Source organism: Chenopodium quinoa, unplaced genomic scaffold (genome assembly GCF_001683475.1).
Source record: "Chenopodium quinoa cultivar QQ74 unplaced genomic scaffold, ASM168347v1, whole genome shotgun sequence".
NCBI classification, from domain to species: domain Eukaryota; kingdom Viridiplantae; phylum Streptophyta; class Magnoliopsida; order Caryophyllales; family Amaranthaceae; genus Chenopodium; species Chenopodium quinoa.
In genome coordinates this window covers 487,386-508,786 of record NW_018744311.1, presented here as the reverse complement: position 1 = coordinate 508,786, position 21,401 = coordinate 487,386, and the positions used below count along the sequence as shown (strand labels likewise).

Below are 21,401 nucleotides of genomic sequence, written 5' to 3'. Positions count from 1 at the left end.
ATGCATTCCATTATGAAAATTTTATGCTCCGTAACACTTATACAACAACAAAAATAATTGATTTTCATCCTAATCACATGTTCACCATTATTATAATCTTAAATCACATCCTCAGGACATAAAAATCAAATTATATAATTGGCCCCATCTGTCTAAATAAACCTACACTACTATACTTTTAAAAAAAAATTAAGTGGCCTTGAAATTTCAGCTTTACAAAATTAATCCTTTCCTAAACAAAGTTTTTCCTTAAAGATTTGCCTTTTTTCGTGGGGTCTTAACAATGGAGCCAAATTCAGGCTCGCCATTACTGGGTCGGAAACTGAGTCAAAACGGTCGGCAAGGGATATTACGCCGTCGCAATTCGGTCAACTCGTTGAGACAAGACTTCATTTCCAGGTTACCTGACAAGCTTCGTTCTGGGGTTGATGATGAATCTTGCTATGATGTTATTTTCTCTAAAACTCATAGTTTAACTCAAGGTTTTAATTTTTTTTTTAATTTTTTTTTAAATCTCTTTATCTTATTTTAATCTTCAGATGTTAATTTCTCTCTTTTCATTTATTTTTTTAATCTTCAGTGTTTTATACATGAAAGATAGTTATTTGATAGTATTGCCAGTTGATTCAATTTTGTTTTCCCTGTTTGTTTGCTGATTATAACATATATGTTAGTCAGAAGAGAAAATAAGGAAAAAAAGAAAAAGGGGGTCCTAGATTCTTGCTGAAGTGAAGTTCTTTTTACCTCAAATTGAAAAAGTGAAGGTCTTTACAATTTGCTGGATTCATTTTGTGTTGCTTTGTGCTAGTATGTTGTGGAAAGGGTATATTCTTTGATATGTCATATGATATGTGGGTGACATTGAATTACTGTGTGGATACTAATTAACTTTTAAGTTAAAGTAGGGTGACCGGGTGGTATCTTTGAGATGTGATATTAAATCTCGTCTACATTATTATTGTCCTTTTTGTGGCTCTTTGTACACCCGAAAATGACATTGAATTATACGAGTAGGGACTATTGAAGTTCAATTGCCTTTATTTGGATATGTGCATATGAGTAACTTGTAGTTCGTTGCATAATTTTATTGGTGTTTTCCCCTTCAATTTTTCATAAACTGTAATATGAACTTAATTCAATGATGTGCAATACAACATTTTTGTTAAGATAGAAATCCTAAAGTAATGATTGAGGATGATTTTATGCTTATTTGGTTTCTGATGACTTTTCGGTCTTATATGTGGCTAATCTACTATTTTGCTTCCCTTAGGAGAGAAAGAGTACTATGAAAGACAATTCGCTACCTTGAAATCTTTTGAGGAGGTTGATCATGTAGTCCAATCAGATTTGCCAGAAGAGGATGATGATGAACAAGCTCAACACGAACGAGCAATGAAGATATCAAATTATGCTAATATTGTGCTTTTGGCATTCAAGGTATTGCACTGTTAAGCTATGCTAAGCTTGTTTTTTGTTAATAGTTACCATTACTTCTATCCTGTGAAATGTGATGATTCAAAATAATTCACTTGATCTTGGATTGATGATGTTTTTGAGTGAAGGATCAATTTATTTGTATGCAAAAAACATGCTAAGCTATGCTTTAGTGAATTCAATCATGTTTATTCTATATGGTAGTTGCCTATTCATTGGGTACAACTGCAGAAAAATATGATAATACAGAACAGAATATGGTGTTCAGAAATGCACCTGTTTATTATGTCCAAAATTTCCTAAATCTATGGTTTTTGCTTGATTCTTAGATCTATGCTACCATAAAAACTGGATCATTAGCCATTGCTGCATCAACGTTGGATTCTTTGCTTGACCTTATGGCTGGTGGTATCCTTTGGTTTACTCATCTTTCGATGAAAAATATCAATATCTACAAGTACCCTATTGGAAAATTAAGAGTCCAGCCAGTGGGAATCATCATATTTGCAGCTATTATGGCTACCCTAGGTATGTGTTTGACCATTTGAGCCTTCAGATCAATTGCTGAGTAGTTTGGAAGCGATGAAGTCAACAAGCTTTGATATTGATTTGCAGGATTTCAAGTTCTCATACAGGCTGTGGAACAATTAATCAAGAATGAAGGTGCTGAAAAAATGACATTTGACCAGTATATATGGCTCTGCGTGATTATGATATCAGCCACTGTTGTAAAGTTAGCCTTATTCCTTTACTGCAGAAGCTCTGGAAATGAAATTGTTCGAGCTTATGCCAAGGTAAAAGACTTATAGAGGTATCCGTTTCCATTCTGTTGGCACTGAATTTAACCGCTTGAATAACCTTTTTTCCCCCCTACGCATAGGATCATTACTTTGATGTGGTTACAAATGTGGTCGGTTTAGTTGCTGCAATTCTTGGTGACAAGTTTTACTGGTGGATAGACCCTGCTGGCGCAATTCTCCTTGCAATATATACGATTGCAAATTGGTCAGGAACTGTTCTAGAGAATGCAGGTAGCTACTTACTATAACTCTTGAGTTTTTCTTTCATAGCATTTTCAGAATAAACTTTCATCAGTGAGATATAAGCATACAGAATAATGACAATTTGGTTGAAACTGGATAAAAAAGAGATATGCTGCACATGAGATTATTTCTTCTTGGTTATAAAAAGTTTATAGCACTTTATTAGAATGATAACAGCATGTGAAGTAGGTTTATTTGCTTGGTTACAATTTTCAAATTCAAGTTGAGTAGCTTAGTTGAACTTGAAAAAACTCTTGTCTTGTTATCATGTGTACACACATGAGTCACACTATTGCTGCTAGATGGGTGCTTCCAGTGAGATGAGGTTTGTTTGGGAACCCAGACAGTAGTTTGTGAATGAACTTAAGATCATGTCTTGAAAGTTAATCTGTTCTATTTCTTGCTGCATTCAAAGTTTTAGAGTATGATACTATGTTAACGCGTATTTCTTCTGCAGTTTCACTTATAGGACAGACAGCTCCTCCTGAAGTGTTGCAAAAGTTTACATACCTCGTTATAAGGCATCCTCTAGTTAAGCGTATTGACACTGTTCGTGCTTACACTTTTGGCGTGCTTTATTTTGTGGAGGTGCGTTGATTTCTTGCTTTTTGTAGTTTGTCTTTGATTTTCAGCTCATCTGATGAAACTATTTTTTCCATTTTGCTGGAATAGGTTGACATTGAACTACCTGAGGATATTCCTTTGAAAGAAGCACATGCCATTGGAGAGACGCTACAGATTAAGCTAGAGAAACTACCTGAAGTTGAGCGAGCTTTTGTCCATTTAGATTTTGAATGTGAACATAAACCGGAGCACACTGTTTTAAGCAAGCTACCTAATACTGATCCTTGATTATGAATGTGAACACAAATTAGAAGCGTGGGTTCCTTATACCATCAATTTTCTCATTTTTAATCTAATCTTCAATACAAGCCTGGATTTGCAATATTTTTTTGACCTGGATTTGCAATATTGATTGCACATCTAAATGGTGTTTCGAATCTTCAATAGTCCTATGCTACTACCATTTTTGCATGAAAACTAAGCATCAAAATACTGATTACCAAGCTACTGTGAAGGATACATTCATTCAAAACGACAGTCAGATTGTATAACTAAGAACAGGTTGGATTTTCCAAAGAGCAGCAAGTTTGTAATATCGGCCATATGTAAACCTAAGACCATATGTAACAAGGGACAGCCGGTATGTACCATTATATATGATTGAAAGCAACCTGAACTCTCCATTTACAATGTCATCTCATACTTGCAAAATCTGGTGTGCATGCTAATCTGGGATAGTTACGTAAAGTATGATCCACATTTAGAGGCACCCTACATCTCAAAAGCTCATACATCATATGGTACAAATCTGGCATGCATACTAATCTGGGACTCCTCTCTACACACCAAGCTGCTTTGCCGCCAACAATTAGTCAAGTATGAAGATGATATTCATATCATGAAATATATATACTACCACAAAATTTCAGGTATTGTAGTGTTCTTTTGCAGTATACAGGTTCAGGTTGCATATGATATGAGAATCTGCATTTCTGCACCAAGCCAAAACATTTTCAGGCATTTATCCAAACATCAGAACATATTAATGGATATCTATCACTCAATCAACTCTACACAGATCAATATTATCAAACACACCCCATATCTGAAAATAATAGTCAATCTATTATTATACAAGGTCTAAAGAAATGTTCGACTCTTTTCCTAATGTATTCAAATTACCACTATAAAATTGAAATTTAGTGTACAAGAGAGGATGAAAAAAAGGGTAAAACTAATATGGAGTTTTAGTCTTTTTGGAAAATCATGGCATATCCTTGATTAAGAATCGAAAACAATGTGAAAACTAATTATGACTAAGTAATAAATTATACACAACAGTACCCAGAGCATTGATTTAATACTTAACCTGTTAACCATAGAGAAAAAGATATAAAGACCTGAAGAAGTTCAAACAGAGGGAAGTCGCATGCGAATGAAACTTACTTAAGAACCTGGCAATAACCGACCATTATACATCTTATCCAGCAACTGCTTTGCTTCGGGCCTTCTCAAAAGTCCTTTGTTATTTGGCAAGCCAGTACCCAAGCAGACAGGGCAAACGAGTTTTCCTCTACCTATACATCAGGAAAAATTCAAGGTAAATGAAGATACAGCCACAATCAGTGAACACGGAGTCAGAACCATGTATTGCACTGATAAATGAAGTCTAAAAGCATAAGGAGCCAAAGTTAATAAGTTCTTACCATAACAATTAGGACATTCTGTAAACTCATATACATCTTTAGCACGCTTTCTATTTAAAGCCTTCCATTTTCCTGTACCACCACACATATCACCTAAATGAAAAGGCAAAACAAACAACTTACACAATATATAAACAGTAACAGTTGAAGCTCTAGCAGAAATACAAAGAAATGATAAAAACATCTGTGAAATCATCATGATTTTTTTTTCAAACAGACTACAAAAGCTTCTACATAGCACATCCTTGTGACGCGAGGATATGTCCCAAAAATTAAATGACTTAAATTTAACCCCAAGGACGTGAGGAGTTGTCTGCAAAATTGAAAGACCTAAATTTAACCAATAATAGATTGACACTGAAATTTAAATAAATGTCATTGTTTACAGCATGGTCGAATTTCACACAGAAACAGGGATTTTTGTGAATCCATTCAGCCAAATTTGTTTACAATCTGAAGATTGCAATTATGAAGCCCCAGCTAGCAGATACCAGCTTTTATCAAAGAACACATTCATGAAACAAGGCAAACTACAATATTTAGGTCTTACTTAAAAAGAAAATAACAACAGTTAATTTATAAATTATACTCACATATGATAGCACCACTACCGCCACAATTACGGCAGGCTGCCCTCAAATTTCCTTCAGCAGCAATAGCCTCTTGTCTGGACAGAGACTTACCAGAGGGGCTTATCAAAGCTATAGATGAGCATAAACACGCAACACAAAGTCGCCGAGAAGTTACAACTTGATCATCCTGCAACAGCAAATATAAAGCTTCAATATGTTAGCCCCACGGAAGTACTCCGTCTAAGTACAGCAGAACATTAAATCTCTTCCACATCTTCATACTCGAACTTGGCTCACCTTTCATTTGATGGCAACAAGCCAACAAAGAAATAAATTGGTAAATTGACATCTTATTACTTTATTAGCTTATAAGAGAGAATCTCTAAATTGCAGACTGTCAATACCTTGCTAAACCTCAAAATTTCCTAAATTGTAACATGAATACATTATAATATACTACCTCCGTTTAATTTTAGATGACACGCTTTGACTTTAACACTATTCACACACTCCCCTGACCGTGTTTTGTGCTTTAAACGTAATGAAAAATATAATCATATGAGATTTTGTTAGATTCATCACAATATATATTTTCAAAATATCAACTTTTCATAATTTTTGCTTATCGATAATTCAATATATTAATGATTGGAATTTGTGCATTGGCAAACATGACTAAAGAAACGTGTCAACTAAAAAGAAAGTATACCACAAAGTTATCAATCAAGAATGCCTCAGCAGTTGTTAACATATTGTCCATGTATTAATATGTATCAGTAAATCATTACAAAGGAGAGATTAATGTATGATATGCTAATTCAACAACAGAAAAATGCTCAAAACAAAACTTATATTAATGGAATCAAATGAAGCAACTTTAACTATACACATATTATATCAAAAATTTGACATAAATTTAACAAACCTTTAAGCTGCTAGTGTCCGACGAACTATCCGAAGCTCCAGTACCTGTACCGGAATTCTCATCCTCCAAACTCGATCTCACTCGCAATCCAACCGACTTTGAATTAACTGATAACCAAAGATAGAAAAAAGTGAAAATGATCAGAATACTACGACCAGAGTGCTCAAATTTTGATATGTTATTACCCAAAATTGCAAGAATTATCAGTTTCTTTGCATACTTGATATCAAAAATTACCAGAAATTTCATGGGAATTTCAAAATATTGAAAATAAAGATACTATTTACTCCAAATTTCCTAAATTTTAGTACAACAAAATGAAATTCAACTGCACAATATAATTTTATAGGAAAAAAATGGTTGAATAAGATAAATTATGCAATGAAGGTATGAAACAATCAATAGTCTGCAAATATACAGAAATAAACAACAGATAATTATGCAATGAAACAATCAAAGTTCTGCAAATTTACAGAAAACAGCAGAAAGAAAATGAGATATAGTTACAGTTGGAACGCGAGTTTCTGGAGGTAAGAGAGAGCTGGGAAAAGAGTGAAGAGTAGAGTGTGGATGAGAGATAAGGCAGCAACACCCCCATATTCTCTCTCTATCTCTTTGTCTCTCTTGATTACAGGACGTTTCACCACTACCACCCGTATTCATTTTGTGTTTGGTTAAGTAATGTAAAGGTGGGAATTTTGGATTATCATGGGTCGAGTTGGGTTGGGTCGGGTCCGATGAGGTATCATATGTCTATATGCAGGTCATTTGGGATTAAGGATGGGATTAGATCGGGTTTTGTATTGAGATTGATTGGATTTTGAATAAATCAAGTTGTGATAGTCCGAAAAATTATTGGGTGGTTCAAGATTACCACGTCATTTGTGATTCTGGCTTATTTGACAGTCAAATAAACACATGAATAATTCAAACAATAAATACAATAATAAACGTTTGGGAATTCCATTGAATTAAATTTATTAAGGGCTTGAGGCTAATGATCAAGATCACTAAATAGTAAAATAATCCTTTAAAATTAATTAAGGCATCAATGATTTAATTGTTCCAAGAACGTTTTTCCTTGTGACAATTTTCGTTAACGTTCTGAGCTTGTGACCCAATATGGTTTTTAAGCTTAACATTTAAAGATTGAGTGTGATTATGCAGTCGTAATGGTTCAAATTAACGCGTTTTGAGAACAATTCATCTTTTAAATTCCAAAGTTGTGCATGCTGGAAACTATACTCTCCCATCACCATTACGAACTGCCATTAGCACCAATGATCTCTGCCTGACAATTCCCAAATGAACGAGTTCAAAAATCACAAGTACATACAATGAGATCACTCACTCAAATTTGTAATTGAGAATGTTGACAGGTGTGAATCAAAATCTCGAGATAATAATCTAAGCTAAGCATAGTGTCCTCAGCAATATAAATAAAAATCATTGTTGAATCGTTATCTTAACTATAAAACAGGCATCAAGGGAACAGAATGAACATAAATAGCACCACTTTATCGATTGTAATCGACAAAGGAGGCCACTAGTGGTGACAAATAGCAATACAACATACAGGGACCTGTTTCACACATAATTGCTTAAGAAACAAAGTTCCCCAACTTGGCTGCCAATTCCATCCCTAACATAACGAAAGGGCCAACTGATGAGAAAGAAGGCCCTCATTCTGTTTTAGTTCATATTTTCTGTTACAACTTGCTAATTACAAGAGTATCATGAAACAGTTCTTCCGTAGCACAGACATGCAAGATACAGATTCTTCGCCCATTTATCCTGCAAGATATGACAAAGGGTGATCAGTAGCATTTAACGTCCATCAAGATACAATCTTCTCTGTTTCTAGTCGGCACTGGACTCGCACATACTGGTTTTACCTCAATCAAGTGCTAAGACAGTAAGACCTTGTATCACTTATCCATAAGACTTTATCAGACAATCACAGAGCTTAAGCATCAGGTAAATTGAAGCTCATACCAAATGAAAAAACCTATGCCCTTAAGAAGACTTTACAACATTCTACAGATGAAAATTAGCCTTTAGAAAGAAAAACAAAAATGACGATCCGGGATATAAAGGACCTGTTTGCCTTTTACATTGTTTAAGAGGAGAGAGACAATTATGATTTCATAATATTGAATTAACATACCTTAACATGTGTGCTTGGAAATTGAGAGGTCCTCAATGTTTCCTGAGTTTCATCACCTGGCCTGCGCTTTGGCACACTCAAGACAAGTGCAGATTGATCAATATTAGCAGCAGTTGAAGTTATTCGATAACCACTGTCCCAGCGCTTGTGAATGCCCTCACTTGGGTACAAAAAATCTAGCTCCACAACCTGAAACAAAAGTAACAGGAAACAAAAAGAAGGGCCTTCATGAATCAGGATACTGTCCTATCCAATTTATATCTCAGACATGATGGCTCAACCACTAAATATGATATACAATTATACACCCGATGACTAGGTCCCTGTTTGGTGGTGGCGTTTGAGGTAGCGGTTAGCGTTTTGACTAGTCAAAACACTACTAAAGAGTGTTTGGCAAGGTACCGGTTCTAATAGCGGTTAGCGATAGAGGTATCATTTAGGTAGCTTTTTCAAATGTTAAAAATAGTAGCGTTTAGAAGTAGCGGGTATCGCTTGACAATTTTTTATTACTTTTTAAACAATGTTTATACGCATTTTGATATATTTCATATTATAACCGCTACTTTTGCCAAACACTCGTACTATGAACTGTTACTTTGACAGCTAACATGTACCCACTACTAATTGACCGCTACTCGCTACCTTAACAGCTACCCGCTACTCGACCGCTAAAGTTACCCGCCACCGCTACTTTTGCCAAACAGGATCTAGATATAATAATCACATATACCATTTTCAAATGATCCATCCCTAAAAACTACCGATATTCCGCATGATACCCCTATTAATTTGGAACAGCTGAGGGAGAGAATGCTACAACAAAAGCTAAACTAACATGATAGGCAGGTCAGAATGATGTGACGACTAAATATGGATAATTACAAAAGTCCAGATGAACATACTATTGACACGAAGAAATTAAGACTGGCAGAGGGGCTGCTCTTTGCAAAAAGAGACACGGGAAAAGCGTTTTATATAAAGACAGAAATACTATAAACAAGCAGAACGACAAAAGTTTCAAAAAAGAAAAGGCAAACAAACATCAATACAATACTAAAAGGCAGTGACAAAAAAGAGTAACTTGAAATTTTCAAAAAGCTATAGAATATGGAAATTTATACTAGAAAGAGAAGGATTTATAACTTTTAAACAAAAATAGCAGTTTAAGACTGCTGACTGCGTAAACCCCTTCCCGCCCATCCCACTATCCCAAAGGCAGAGTAACCCGTATGGTAATTCTGCAGAAGTTGTCCTTAAAAACTGACAATCCTGCAATATAATTTTAGTTCATCTGCTGCTACTGATCAGCAGTTAGCATTAGTAAAAAACAGGATCATGAGATCCATTTCTCTGGATGAGAAACTCATAGGTCAATGCAAATGGGTATATGCTCAAAATTCAACCATCACGCAAAAAAAAAAAAAGCAGACATACATTAAGAAATACAGGCAACTGGGGAGCAATCAAAAACAGCAAAATGTGAGACATAATTATCTGGTTCCAAAATCCGTACCTGATCACTAAATCCAGCATTACGGGACATGACAACACCCCATCTTGATCCAGCAGTAGCCATTGAGGTGACATGAAATCCTTCTCTCCATTTCTTATTTATCCACTTGAAGGGAAATGCATCACTCACTTTGTAAGATTGCTGCGTGTATTGAGTACCTGAGAAAACACCTCGTTATTTATTAAAAGGAAACGATACTTGTAGTCAATGCATAACATGATAACATTACATGATTCCGAACTGCAATCATAGGTATCAACGTCAATAGATGAGAAAACTAACAAAAATGATCAGAGACCCATATTCTTCCTAACTTAAAATTTAATAAATTTATTCTTCCTAACTTAAAATTTAATAAATTTTGGAACACATATAGCTTATCATGTGAACATAACATCACCCGACCTTCCAAACCATGAACCAATCATAAAAACCAGGGGAGGTCCCTTCAAGCCAAAAACAGGGATTCTGAAACACATATTAGCTTATCATGTGAGCATAACTTCACCAAGCCTTCCATACCATGCACCAATCATAAAAACCAGGGGGGGTCCCTTCAAGCCAAGAACGGAGAGAAGAGCCATTGCAAGTGGAGCAGATTATAAAATGCAAATAGAGCCAAGAAACTCAATGCAAAAGATGGAAATACGAAGAACCACAACACCATATAATAAAAGGATTGTTCCAGGGTTGTCAATGAAAAAAATGGTAATGCTTCTTAATTGTAGCATTGCATAAGGCCTCTTCATAGTTAACACTAACTCCATAGATTGCAATTTGCACAATATTCTAGGCATAATGAGAAACAATACAAGTGGATTTCTGACCAATGTGATTAACAGTAAAAAGAACTTCACAAAAGAGGAGAATAGGTAAAAGTTAATACAAATAACCCAATTTGATTCCCAAGGGCAAAAGTATGCTTATTAAATGGATGATGTTTTACGAGTTTCCAAAAGGGAAGTGCTGGATTTGAACATTTTGAACATCCCAAATTGATTCCCAAGGGCAAAAGTATGCTTATTAAATGGATGATGTTTTACGAGTTTCCAAAAGGGAAGTGCTGGATTTGAACATTTTGAACATCCCAAAATAGTAAGTGTTGCAATTTAAGTAGAACGAAGAAAGCATTAAGTTCACGCCAAGCTCTTTTCAAAAGAACTGGCACATGAAAGCCAAAGCCAGCCTACAGTTGAGAGACTAAGAGAGGCAAAGACAAACATCAACTATCACCTCTCCAATTTGCTGGGGGAACTCAAAGCTGAAAGAAACCGTAAGGGGGAAAAAAACCTACCTTTTGCAAACAAGATTACCCAATATAAGGCACAGAGGACGAAAGTCATATAAAATTTTTCTGATCTTCCATCATATTAAAAGAAATAGTTTTATGACAAACCTTTGGACATCACCACAAGGGAGCTACCATTGGTAGCACCAGCAACAGAACTGATGTAAAAGTTCTTCTCCCATTGTTCCATGATCCACTCCTACAAAGTTTTAAGCATAAAATTTCATTGACAAACGATTCAAATAATAAAGAAACTATAACTACATACCAGTATACCACAAAATAAATAGAATATATATATTTTTAAAAATCCATTACAAAAAAATAAGCCAACCTTGTGCAAAAATTGAGTTGATAACTCATAAATTTGATGAGTAAAGCCAGTGCCCGCATCCATAATCAACGCCCACAGGTTTGAACATGATGCCACGGAGCTTATAAGCAAGCCATCAGCATTACCTCTCTCCACATGCTGTGCCAATCGACCATCAGCAACATTATAATGGTACCTAAACCCAAACAAAGATGCATCAATGGCAAGGCACAGATTTTTTCTTTATTTACATTTAAACCAAATCGATAATTTTAGCGTAAAACTGGCAAAATTAAGGAATCTGCAATAAAAACAGGTGGGAAAGATAGAGATTGTTGTAATTTTGTGGAAATGTCTGACCCTGATAATGGAATATTTAAAAACATAAAAACCAACCTCTGCTTCATAGGTAATCGTGCATTATAAACTGAAATCCATTGGGTGGCTGGAACACCCATACGGACCTTCTTCTTTGGTTGCCCATCATCATCTTCGTCAGCATTTAGCCTTCCACGTTTTTGTCCAACTTGATAGATGATCTAATAGGATAAAAATAGAATAAGTAGGAATCAGCACAAGATGTTAGCAACAGAATTTCAATGGGAGGAAAAAAAGAAAAAAGAAAAAGAAAAAACTTAACAGACTAGAGACAGCAATATTTACCTTCTGAGCTCCATCAGTGTTTATAGGCCTTATGGATGGGTTTGGTCCAATCAACCCATCAAACAATGATATCAGCTTAGAATAGTTGGGCTCTTCATCAAATTTCATATTCACAACTATTTCAACAAAATGTTTAAGAGGCGTTGGGCAAAAACAGCACAAAACTTCAGGGGAGGTTCCCATTTTCTTTTTGCAAACCAGAAATGATTTGTTATCACCCTAAAAGTAATGATGACAAAAAATTATGTTAGGCTTAGATTTTAGTAGTAGCAGGCAGCAGCAATGGATAATAGCATCGTAAAGCTGAAGCAGCTAACAGGTACCTGGTACCCTTGCCAAGGTAACCTTCCCTTCAGAAGAAATATAAGTGTATATGCAAGAGACTCCAAGTCATCTCTTCTGCTGGCTGTTCGGCCAAGGTGGGCATGTACACTGGCATATCGAACTGTTCCCCTGTTAAGTATTATATCACATGGTATTAGGAAATAAGACTAAATTAGTATAAACGATACAGATCAATTATAAACCTGGTCTTTGATTTACCTGAACATATCAGGACGCTGATCATATTCAACATGCTGCCCGCTAGAAGTATCCCTCCATTTTGTAGCTGTAACATTAAGCCAAGACAATCAATACCAAACAATATGACAGTAACATATATATGAGGATTGAACCTACAAGATACGAAAATTACCTAGTCCAAGATCAACAAGAAACAATTTTTTCTCCTGCGAAGTAGAGGGCTGTCCAAGTAAAAAGTTTTCTGGCTTCACATCTCCATGCACATAACTGATATTGATGTAAAACAAGACATGATTAACATTCAAAATCTAAAGAACTAAATTCAAATTCTAAGACATAATAAAAACATTTTTCAGAAGTGTCTCCAGCTATTTGATAAGACAATATAAATGAATGCTAATGCATTAGTGTACCCTTTAGTATGCATCTTCTCGAGAATTGATAATGACTCAACTGCTATACAGGCAACCATTTCAACTGACATCCTGCAAAAGTGCAATTACATCAAATGACTTGATTCCATACAAGATGTTCAAAGCACAAACAAAACAAAGTGAGGAATAAGAAAGATCATTCCTATCATGGAAAAACCAGACAAAAACACATAAAGTGTTTGCATAAAGGAGGGCATTTGAAGCAAAAACTAACTTCGAAGAAAAAAACAACACAAAGAAATCATATCACTACTACTGAACGTCATCAAACATCAGCTTCTTCCACCAGACTCAGCAATATTATTTAAGATATCACCGATGCAGTGTTGCTCAATTCTAAAGGGCAACTGACAAAAAAAAAAAAAAAAAAAAAAAAAAAAAAAGACTCTAGCTATCATAAGAAATTTATCTACAAAATGCAGAAATACATAGTTAGCAAAAACTATACAGAAGTTATACCACAAAAGTATGCCGGTTTATTTCTTTCCATGTGCACCACCAGATTGATTGCCAGAGGGAGAAAAAAAAATGCAGATCTCCTATTCTATCAAAGCTTAGAAAAACTAATAGATATGACACCATTTCTATCCTATTCTATCCAATACGTGTTAGCCATCCCTGGCACCTATACACCAGATGTTCCCAAAAGTAGAAATTGGTGAATTCCAAGACATATCCAGACAAGTTACTTCCTATATCACTAAGTGACAGGCTCATAATTTTGCTCACTCATGCTATTGGACATATTCACTCCACACACAACTCAAAGCCTCAAACCATTTCCAGAAGCCTATTAATATGGTGGTGTTTCCCTTGTGCGTGCATACAATAGGACTCGTCCACTAAATTAATGTCTTGGATACACTCTGCAAATTCAAATAAAAATATATCATATTCATAACCCCATCCTCAAGTACACCGCTCTATACTCAAAACGCCCAAGGTACAAAACAAACTGCCAATTAAGAAGAGCTACTCTGCCTACTCACACATCCCATAAACTCTGAGATTATAACAGACCAGACAAATTAAAACCTGTCATCAAAACGGTGAATTGAATCTGATCATTCTTGAGCCTGAACAAGTTCACTACATAATTCCCATATCCCATACAAGAAATTACCAAACAAGCCAACATGTGTTTAGATGCAAACAAAGGAGCTATAGCAAGCAATTATACTATACAGCAACTCCAATTAGAAGCCCTTACAGAGAAATGATGTGTACAAAACAACACATTTTTCTATACTGTTGCATCATGTTACTTTGGAAAATTTGCGGTAACAAACACTTTGCAGAACTTTCAATTAAGTTGTAAATCATTAACATGCAGTACGTTGTCATAAAAATCACAGCACCATCCACCGTGATAATGACTATTGCATAACCACCACCTTGACTAAACTTTAAAGCATTCATAAGCACAAGGTAATCCCAATGATATAAAGCACAGATGACACAGAGTACTTACGTCTGCCCAGAAGAATTCCAAACATCCCACAAGCTCGGTCCAAGCATGTCCATGACCTGCAAATGAGTGATTAGTAGTGAACATATCCAGATAGATACAAGCCTGTAAAAGAATAGGGATAAGTGGACATACCATTACATAATACTCTCCTTGCCTCCCTTTATAATGCACCTTGGGCACACCATGGCTACCACCAAGAGTACTGCAATAAAATAAGATTAAGAAGCTGTATTACAACAAAGACATTCAAAGCATCGAAAATAAAATTAGTCTTCGGGGTTTCTCACACATACTTGTAAACTTGCCATTCATATGGGGGACCATAATTACAGCCTTTGCTGTTCTTATGCTCAAACTTCAAAGCCACCTATGAAATACAAAATAAAAATCCATAAGCACAATCAAATAAAAAAGTTACACTGAAAGTATATATGCACTCCACTACCTAATGTCAAGGATAAAAATTGATTCAATATCAACAATAAAGTTCACTTTCAATGTTTATCAACAAACAAAGTTTGCATTGAGCTTCAGTTGCTTCAAAACAGGACTAGCCAACATATTAAATGTTAATCAAATCATATCCCAAACTAATCAACACATATACACAAATGTTTCACACCGTGATAAACACATTACCTCCAAAGCCCCGACACCGGTGGCACGTTCGTTAACACGACGCCCCACAAACACCTGACCAAACCCACCTTTCCCTAATTTTCTTTCCACCTTATACAAAGGGGAACCACCCACTTGAACCTGAAAAACAATCAATCAAAATCAACCCAATTCACAAAATTAATTCCAATTCAATGTATAATCAAAATAACCCAAATTTAAAGCAAAAAAAACTCACCCTTTCAGGAAAAGGGGATTTATTCCCATCATCATCCTGACCAGTAGCCTTATTATTGGCACTTAACCCACCACTATCATCACCCAACATTTCTTCTTCTTCTTCCTCCTCTTCCTCCTCTTCCTCCTCCTCCTCTTCCTCCTCCTCCTCCTCTTCTTCTTCTTCTTCTTCTTCTTCCTCCTCCTCTGATTCTCTCTCCTTTGACCGAGTTCCGTTCTCAGAGACCACAATCAGCGGAACTTTACTAACAATCTTCTTCTTATTACAATTATTATTAATAATTTTTGGGATTTGTACCTGTTTAGCCTTCTTAATAGCTAATCTAGTTCTTGGGGGATTCTTAACAACCCTTTCTCTCTCCTCAACAACCTTCTTCCCAGCTGCTTCCGCCGCCTTTGCTGTTTCTCTAGCAACCGCGGCGCGAGTTCGAATGTAATTACCAACCAAATGATCAGATTTCTGATTCTTGACAGAAGTACGACGTCGTTTTACCCCTCTTTGAAGCTCCGGCATGTTTCTGTTCCCATACAATCGGCGTCGTGATTCTCAGTTATCGCTAGGGTTACCATCATTCGATCTGTTACGACCTGAATTTTAAATCCGATTGCATTTTCGATGTGATCTTCGACTAAAATAATTAGAAAAAAAATTGATCGAATTGTTCAGGAAAATGTAGAGTAAAGGGTTGAAATTAGGGTTAGGGATTCGAAGAAATTGGGGATTTTTTTTTTTGAGGGGTGGTTTTCTTCCTTACTAGGGTTTGTACTTTTGCAGTTTCGAGTTGGTACGATGATGAGAGAGAGAGAAAGAAGATGAAGAATTGAAGACTGATTTTTTTTTTTTTATTTCTTACATTTCTACGAAGTATTTATTTTTTTTCTATCGCTTTTTTTCTTGATATTTTGTTTATTTTTTATTTCTTAAATTTGTTTAAAATAAAAATAAAAAAAAAAGTAGAAAAAACCAAGAAAATGGGCTTCATATTTCCTCTAAAATTGTGGGAAAATAAAATAAAAGAGCATCGCTATTTACTAGCGTGACCCATGGGTATGTTTGGTATTCCACGTTTCTTCTTAGCTTTTTTTCACGCAACTCTTGTGCATGTTTGTGAATTTTTTTTTTTAAAAAAATAAAGTGAGTATACAAAAATCGATCTCAACTGATAGCTTTCTGAAGCAATTAAGCAAAAATCGGTTGTTTTTGCGGTGATGACGAGTATGGACAAAGGGAAGTCGATCACCAGCAAAAAAAAAAAAAAAAAAAAAACCTGAATTTGTGGCAAACGCCTAGTTTTTTCGCACGCCCTAAGCTCAAACGCCTAGTTCGTGCGAACAACTGTGTGGTTATATGAAAAATGTGGGCGTCTGAGGTGAAACTCCTAGTTTTTTTAGAATACGCTAGGCTTTATGTCCCATCAAAAAATATTATGTGCTTTATGAATGTATTGTGTGTTGCATTCTCTGGGAATTTTATTATGATTTCTTATTAATTGTATCATTGTTTGCTTATTAATCCAAATCGTTGTAATAGATTTTATAGTTCGTAATGAACTAGATGGAAAATTTTTAAGTCGAAATACCACGTCCCTTTCTTATTTTGCGGAATTTAGTGATTGTTGTTAGCGATGGTCAATGAAATGGGTAAGTTACACTTAACTCAACTAATGAGTTTTGGAAGTCAAATTATATTATGTTAGAAGTTAATTCATGGAAACGATACAATGTATGCATGTAGGTTGAAACGAATAAAAGGAGATTATTCTATTTTATCATTAAGGGTCTGTTTTGATTTACTAAAATGAGCTAAACTGAATTGAATTGATTGGATTTGAACTGAACTGAATTGAATATTTTTTGATAGAAGGAAATTAAGAACTGAACTAAACTAAATATTTTATGAGAGAAGGAAATTAGGAACTGAACTAAACTGAATTGAAATGAGAGAAGAAAATTAGGAACTGAACAGATTGAAGCTTAGTTGAACTGAACTGAATATTTTATGAGCGAATGAAATTAGGAACTGAACTGAACTTGAATAATTGGAGCTAAAATGAAAATAAGCCGAAGATAACAAACCCTAAATGAAAGATTGCAATGGTCAACATTGTGTAGAGATGATAATGTAGGCCTAAGTGTGGTGTGCGAAAGATCGCTTAGGACTTTTAAACTATTTATAATCATTATTAAATTGTAATCTTCCATTTTTAACTATTTTGTTTCATTATATTTTTAACAAACAAAATGTATTTAACTGGGAGTTTTGATGACTTAAAAATAATACATTCAAAGTAGAGAATTTTAACCTTATTCATATTCATATTAATTTATTATTATTTTCCTTTTAATTTTTTAAATTCCTTTCATACTTTTTTTTAAAAAATAAAAATAAAAAATACAAGTACATGTCAACACAAAATATATAAATATTTTAAAATGTAAAATTATTATTTATTTTTTTACAATCAATTACTTGCATGGAATTAGTTGTAAATGAACAAATCCACACTGGTTGGATTAAATACAATACAATTATTCAACATGTAAATATAAGCCATAATTAAGATGTATATGAAAAAAGTATTAGAATTTTCCACCATTTTTGACCGCATAAATCTTGTTTGTAGAATATCGGAATGATCAATCTATCTATAATATTTTAAAAACTCAAAGAAATAACATGGTATCGTCACATGTCACCCTTCATTTAATGTATTTGGCGCCACATAAGCAGTGACATGAAGGCCTATTCAGGGGTTATCTAAATGGAGGGTTGAGAGAGATTTAGAAGTGTATAAGCAGTGACATGAAGGCCTATTCAGGGGTTATCTAAATGGAGGGTTGAGAGAGATTTAGAAGTGTCTCGTAAGGGTAGATCGGTCATTTCATGCGGGAATTAACTTTTGTCATTTTAGATTCAGCGGTACAAAATACACTCTCAGTGGTACAAAATATAATTTTAGTGGTATTTAAAAAAGGTTCAAATGTCTAATTAGGCTGTCAAATAATACTATTACAGCTCAGTGGTACAAGATACACTCTCAGTAGTACTTAGTGCGGTTTTAGTGGTACTTATAAAAATCCTCAGTGATACAAAATATACTTTTAGTAGTTGTGGTTCCTTTTTTTTTGTCGTTTTTGCACGTGAAACCATTTCTAAAAAGTTTTAGTGGAGCCCACACCACCTATTTCACTCTTCCTATCTCTCTTCTTTTTTTACTTTTATGTTATTTTAATAATTGTGAGACATTTGCATTTGTCTCACAACCCTCCAATTTTACTTCCTCAACCTTTTCATCTATACTAAATATTAAAAATCAATGTAATAATGCAAATTTATGATTGAGTTAGAATTTGAACCATTAAATTTAAGACATTTACCATCGAACTATGGCTCTTAATACTTATTGTTCTTAATAAAATGGATTAAAACTACACATTATAGCTTTCTAATTGACGTAACACTTTTTATTTTGCAATTTTGTATTAACTACTCAATATATTATTATATTATTTCAATTAATAAGCAAACATAAATTCAATTTTTTTTTTAATTTCAACTTTGATTCCCCATTGAAATTTTGTAACTATTAATGGGTATCAAATATTCCCATCATAGAATTTTTTAGTTGCCTCCCTCTAATATTTAATCAAATTGGCAAAAAAATTTTAAACAAAATTACTATAATCAAAATACAAGCAATGACCCGGGATATCGTACGGGCCAAAAACTAGTTTGTACCTAAAATGTAGCTACGATGTGAATGTATTGGAAAATTAATTTAGTTCATAAATCAAAATATAATTACTAATGTGGTTTCAAAAATATATATATATATATAATTACTAATGTAGTTAATTGTTTATTAACTTTCTCAATGAGTAAGGTTTTAGTTGTAATTATTAACCTGGTTAGATTATTATGATGATTATTGCATTTTCTTTGACAATTATTTAGATTTTTTTTTTCATTTTTTGGAATTTAGGTTTTAAACAAAATTGATTTATTGATGAATTATTATTTAGGTATATATATTTGTCGTTTACTCTGGAGTAGTGATTAGTGAATTATTAGTGAAGAATAATGATGTGATTTAATTGTTTTTAAAAATCAATCTTTTGATTTGCTAATCTATTGATTTTCTTTACTGTAATTTAATTTCCCAAAGTGAAAGATGAATGGTTGTTGGATTACAAAGAAGACTGCTATATAGCAAGGTTTATTTGGGTGTGACTTCTTATGTGTGTGTATGTATGCGATTGAATGCGTAATATAAGTATATATAGTTGAAGATGGTGAGGGAAAGACATGACTAGAAGATGGTAGATACAACAATGTAGAAAACTCATGATCCACTGCTTCTATTTTACAAAGATAATTCTAAAGATGAAGCACATATATTGTAACTTTATTCACTATATCCATTTAAGTACTTCGTATAAATATATTGCTTTTATTAAATCAAAAATTTTGTTATTTATATTTAATTATTTATATTTAAGGTCAAAAATACTATATTGACAAATGTGCCGAATATTATTTTGGAATAAAGATAATATCTTATAATTTTTTCTTTCTTAAAGAACTCCAATTTCTATTGAAAAAAGTCAAATGACATTTAGAATTGGTATCAACGACAAAGAAAATAAATTTAACAAAATCAAACAAGGATTAATCAGCGAAAGATTGAGAATCCAAATACATATATATAACAATTCAACATATTCTTGATTCGTTGTCTCATACAATATAGCTATCTGAGTGGATCTGTCGTCGTTTCGTAATTCTTGGAGGAAGAAAATTCTTGTGATAATTTTGTATCATGAATCTGAGTAAGCAATATCAATCGTAGTGTAGAGAACATCTTGTCTTTCGAAAGAGCTCGAGAAACATTCGTCTTTTGAAGGAGAAATACTCTTCTTTCGAGGGAGACAGATTCCTCTCGAGCAAAGAAACCATTATTATAAGCTAAAAATAAACAAAAAGAAAAAAAAAAGACTTAGGTTGGGGCATTCCACTAATAAGTTTCAATGGAATCCCCTTAAAAATTAACAACGGAGGTTAAGGTTTAGGAGAAAGGGGAAAAGTTATGGTTCATTTTTTATATAGTGAAAAATTCACAACTATTTACGGAGTATAAGCTAAAGATATACAGTATACAAGTAATATACAATTTATAATTAATGTCATCTTATACGACAATATCCATATAAGGCACATAACGACCCGTAACTATTGAATGTAAGAAGAAAGAATATTAGGATACTCTCCTCACGAGGGAAACTCCTAACGTGGCAGTTTGAAGATTAAAAGCTAGACCTAAACAAGTATAATAATTGATTAGTTGATTACCATGGAATCTACTACTACAGAATGTCCTACATTAGATATTCAACCCGCTGCACGATTTATTTCCTTGAACACGTGACTGGCAGTTCAGTTATTGAACTTTGACAAAAGGATACGCGTGACTTCAATGATATTTTAATTTGGATTTGTCTATGGAAATGTCATTCACCCATAATTGCCTTGATAACTAGTAAATCATCGCCTTAAATTTGAATGTCGTGGATAGTTGGATACCCTTTTGAAGAGTTAAAAGTATGCCTTTATGAAGATCTAATGGTTCCGCGACGAACGCCTTTAGCACTAGCCCATACCTAATCCCAGAACTCCATAGAGCAGCAGCAAGCAGGAAGCTAAAGTGATTGAAGCTAAGCAACGGTTCAAAATTCAAACTTCCCCGCCTTCAATAACCGAAATATTTCCCCTTGAAAAACCCGCACACCCATAATCCCCGATCTCTTTCATTATTTTATTCATTTATTTCATTTTGGTTTTGTATTTCCCCCTTTTTTATTTCACTATTCCAAATTTTCCGACAATTTCCCGCTTCAATCCGTTCACTCTCTCTCCTACTCCATATAATA

The 21,401-nt window shown here is 34.1% G+C and overlaps 3 protein-coding genes across 3 annotated transcripts; 1 reads left to right on the top strand and 2 right to left on the bottom strand.

Moving 5' to 3' along the window:
- Positions 1-126: 126 nt before the first annotated feature.
- On the top strand, positions 127-3,434 carry LOC110695930 (metal tolerance protein 4-like). The gene is made up of 7 exons (XM_021873163.1): positions 127-482; positions 1,271-1,437; positions 1,764-1,962; positions 2,050-2,228; positions 2,315-2,465; positions 2,935-3,065; positions 3,150-3,434. The coding sequence occupies exons 1-7, from the start codon at positions 284-286 to the stop codon at positions 3,327-3,329; spliced, it is 1,206 nt and encodes a 401-aa protein (XP_021728855.1). The 5' UTR covers positions 127-283; the 3' UTR covers positions 3,330-3,434.
- A 112-nt stretch (positions 3,435-3,546) lies between these two features.
- LOC110695931 (protein EMBRYO SAC DEVELOPMENT ARREST 3, chloroplastic-like) lies at positions 3,547-6,922 on the bottom strand. The gene is made up of 6 exons (XM_021873164.1): positions 6,752-6,922; positions 6,245-6,351; positions 5,341-5,506; positions 4,748-4,840; positions 4,488-4,618; positions 3,547-4,033 (listed from the first exon to the last, which is right to left on the bottom strand). Exons 1-5 carry the CDS (start codon positions 6,840-6,842, stop codon positions 4,488-4,490), a joined length of 588 nt encoding a protein of 195 aa, XP_021728856.1. The 5' UTR covers positions 6,843-6,922; the 3' UTR covers positions 3,547-4,033.
- Positions 6,923-7,644: 722 nt separating this feature from the next.
- LOC110695928 (casein kinase 1-like protein HD16) lies at positions 7,645-16,335 on the bottom strand. Its single transcript, XM_021873162.1, has 16 exons — positions 15,475-16,335; positions 15,258-15,377; positions 14,912-14,985; positions 14,751-14,820; positions 14,619-14,674; positions 13,127-13,198; positions 12,886-12,980; positions 12,732-12,798; positions 12,512-12,641; positions 12,189-12,407; positions 11,922-12,064; positions 11,547-11,721; positions 11,321-11,411; positions 9,925-10,082; positions 8,412-8,600; positions 7,645-8,038 (listed from the first exon to the last, which is right to left on the bottom strand). The coding sequence occupies exons 1-16, from the start codon at positions 15,985-15,987 to the stop codon at positions 7,979-7,981; spliced, it is 2,232 nt and encodes a 743-aa protein (XP_021728854.1). The 5' UTR covers positions 15,988-16,335; the 3' UTR covers positions 7,645-7,978.
- Positions 16,336-21,401: the final 5,066 nt, after the last annotated feature.

Excerpts from the sequence above, each read along its gene's own strand:
- LOC110695930 (XM_021873163.1), top strand. The coding sequence starts at position 284 with ATGGAGCCAAATTCAGGCTCGCCATTACTGGGTCGGAAACTGAGTCAA. Across the intron at positions 483-1,270 it reads AACTCATAGTTTAACTCAAG|GAGAGAAAGAGTACTATGAA; the intron begins GTTTTAATTTTT and ends TGCTTCCCTTAG. Across the intron at positions 1,963-2,049 it reads AGCTATTATGGCTACCCTAG|GATTTCAAGTTCTCATACAG; the intron begins GTATGTGTTTGA and ends ATTGATTTGCAG.
- LOC110695931 (XM_021873164.1), bottom strand. The coding sequence starts at position 6,842 with ATGGGGGTGTTGCTGCCTTATCTCTCATCCACACTCTACTCTTCACTC. Across the intron at positions 6,352-6,751 it reads CAGAAACTCGCGTTCCAACT|TTAATTCAAAGTCGGTTGGA; the intron begins GTAACTATATCT and ends TTTGGTTATCAG. Across the intron at positions 5,507-6,244 it reads CGGACACTAGCAGCTTAAAG|GATGATCAAGTTGTAACTTC; the intron begins GTTTGTTAAATT and ends TTGCTGTTGCAG.
- LOC110695928 (XM_021873162.1), bottom strand. The coding sequence starts at position 15,987 with ATGCCGGAGCTTCAAAGAGGGGTAAAACGACGTCGTACTTCTGTCAAG. Across the intron at positions 12,981-13,126 it reads GAGAAGATGCATACTAAAGG|TTATGTGCATGGAGATGTGA; the intron begins GTACACTAATGC and ends CATCAATATCAG. Across the intron at positions 12,065-12,188 it reads ACACTGATGGAGCTCAGAAG|ATCATCTATCAAGTTGGACA; the intron begins GTAAATATTGCT and ends TTATCCTATTAG.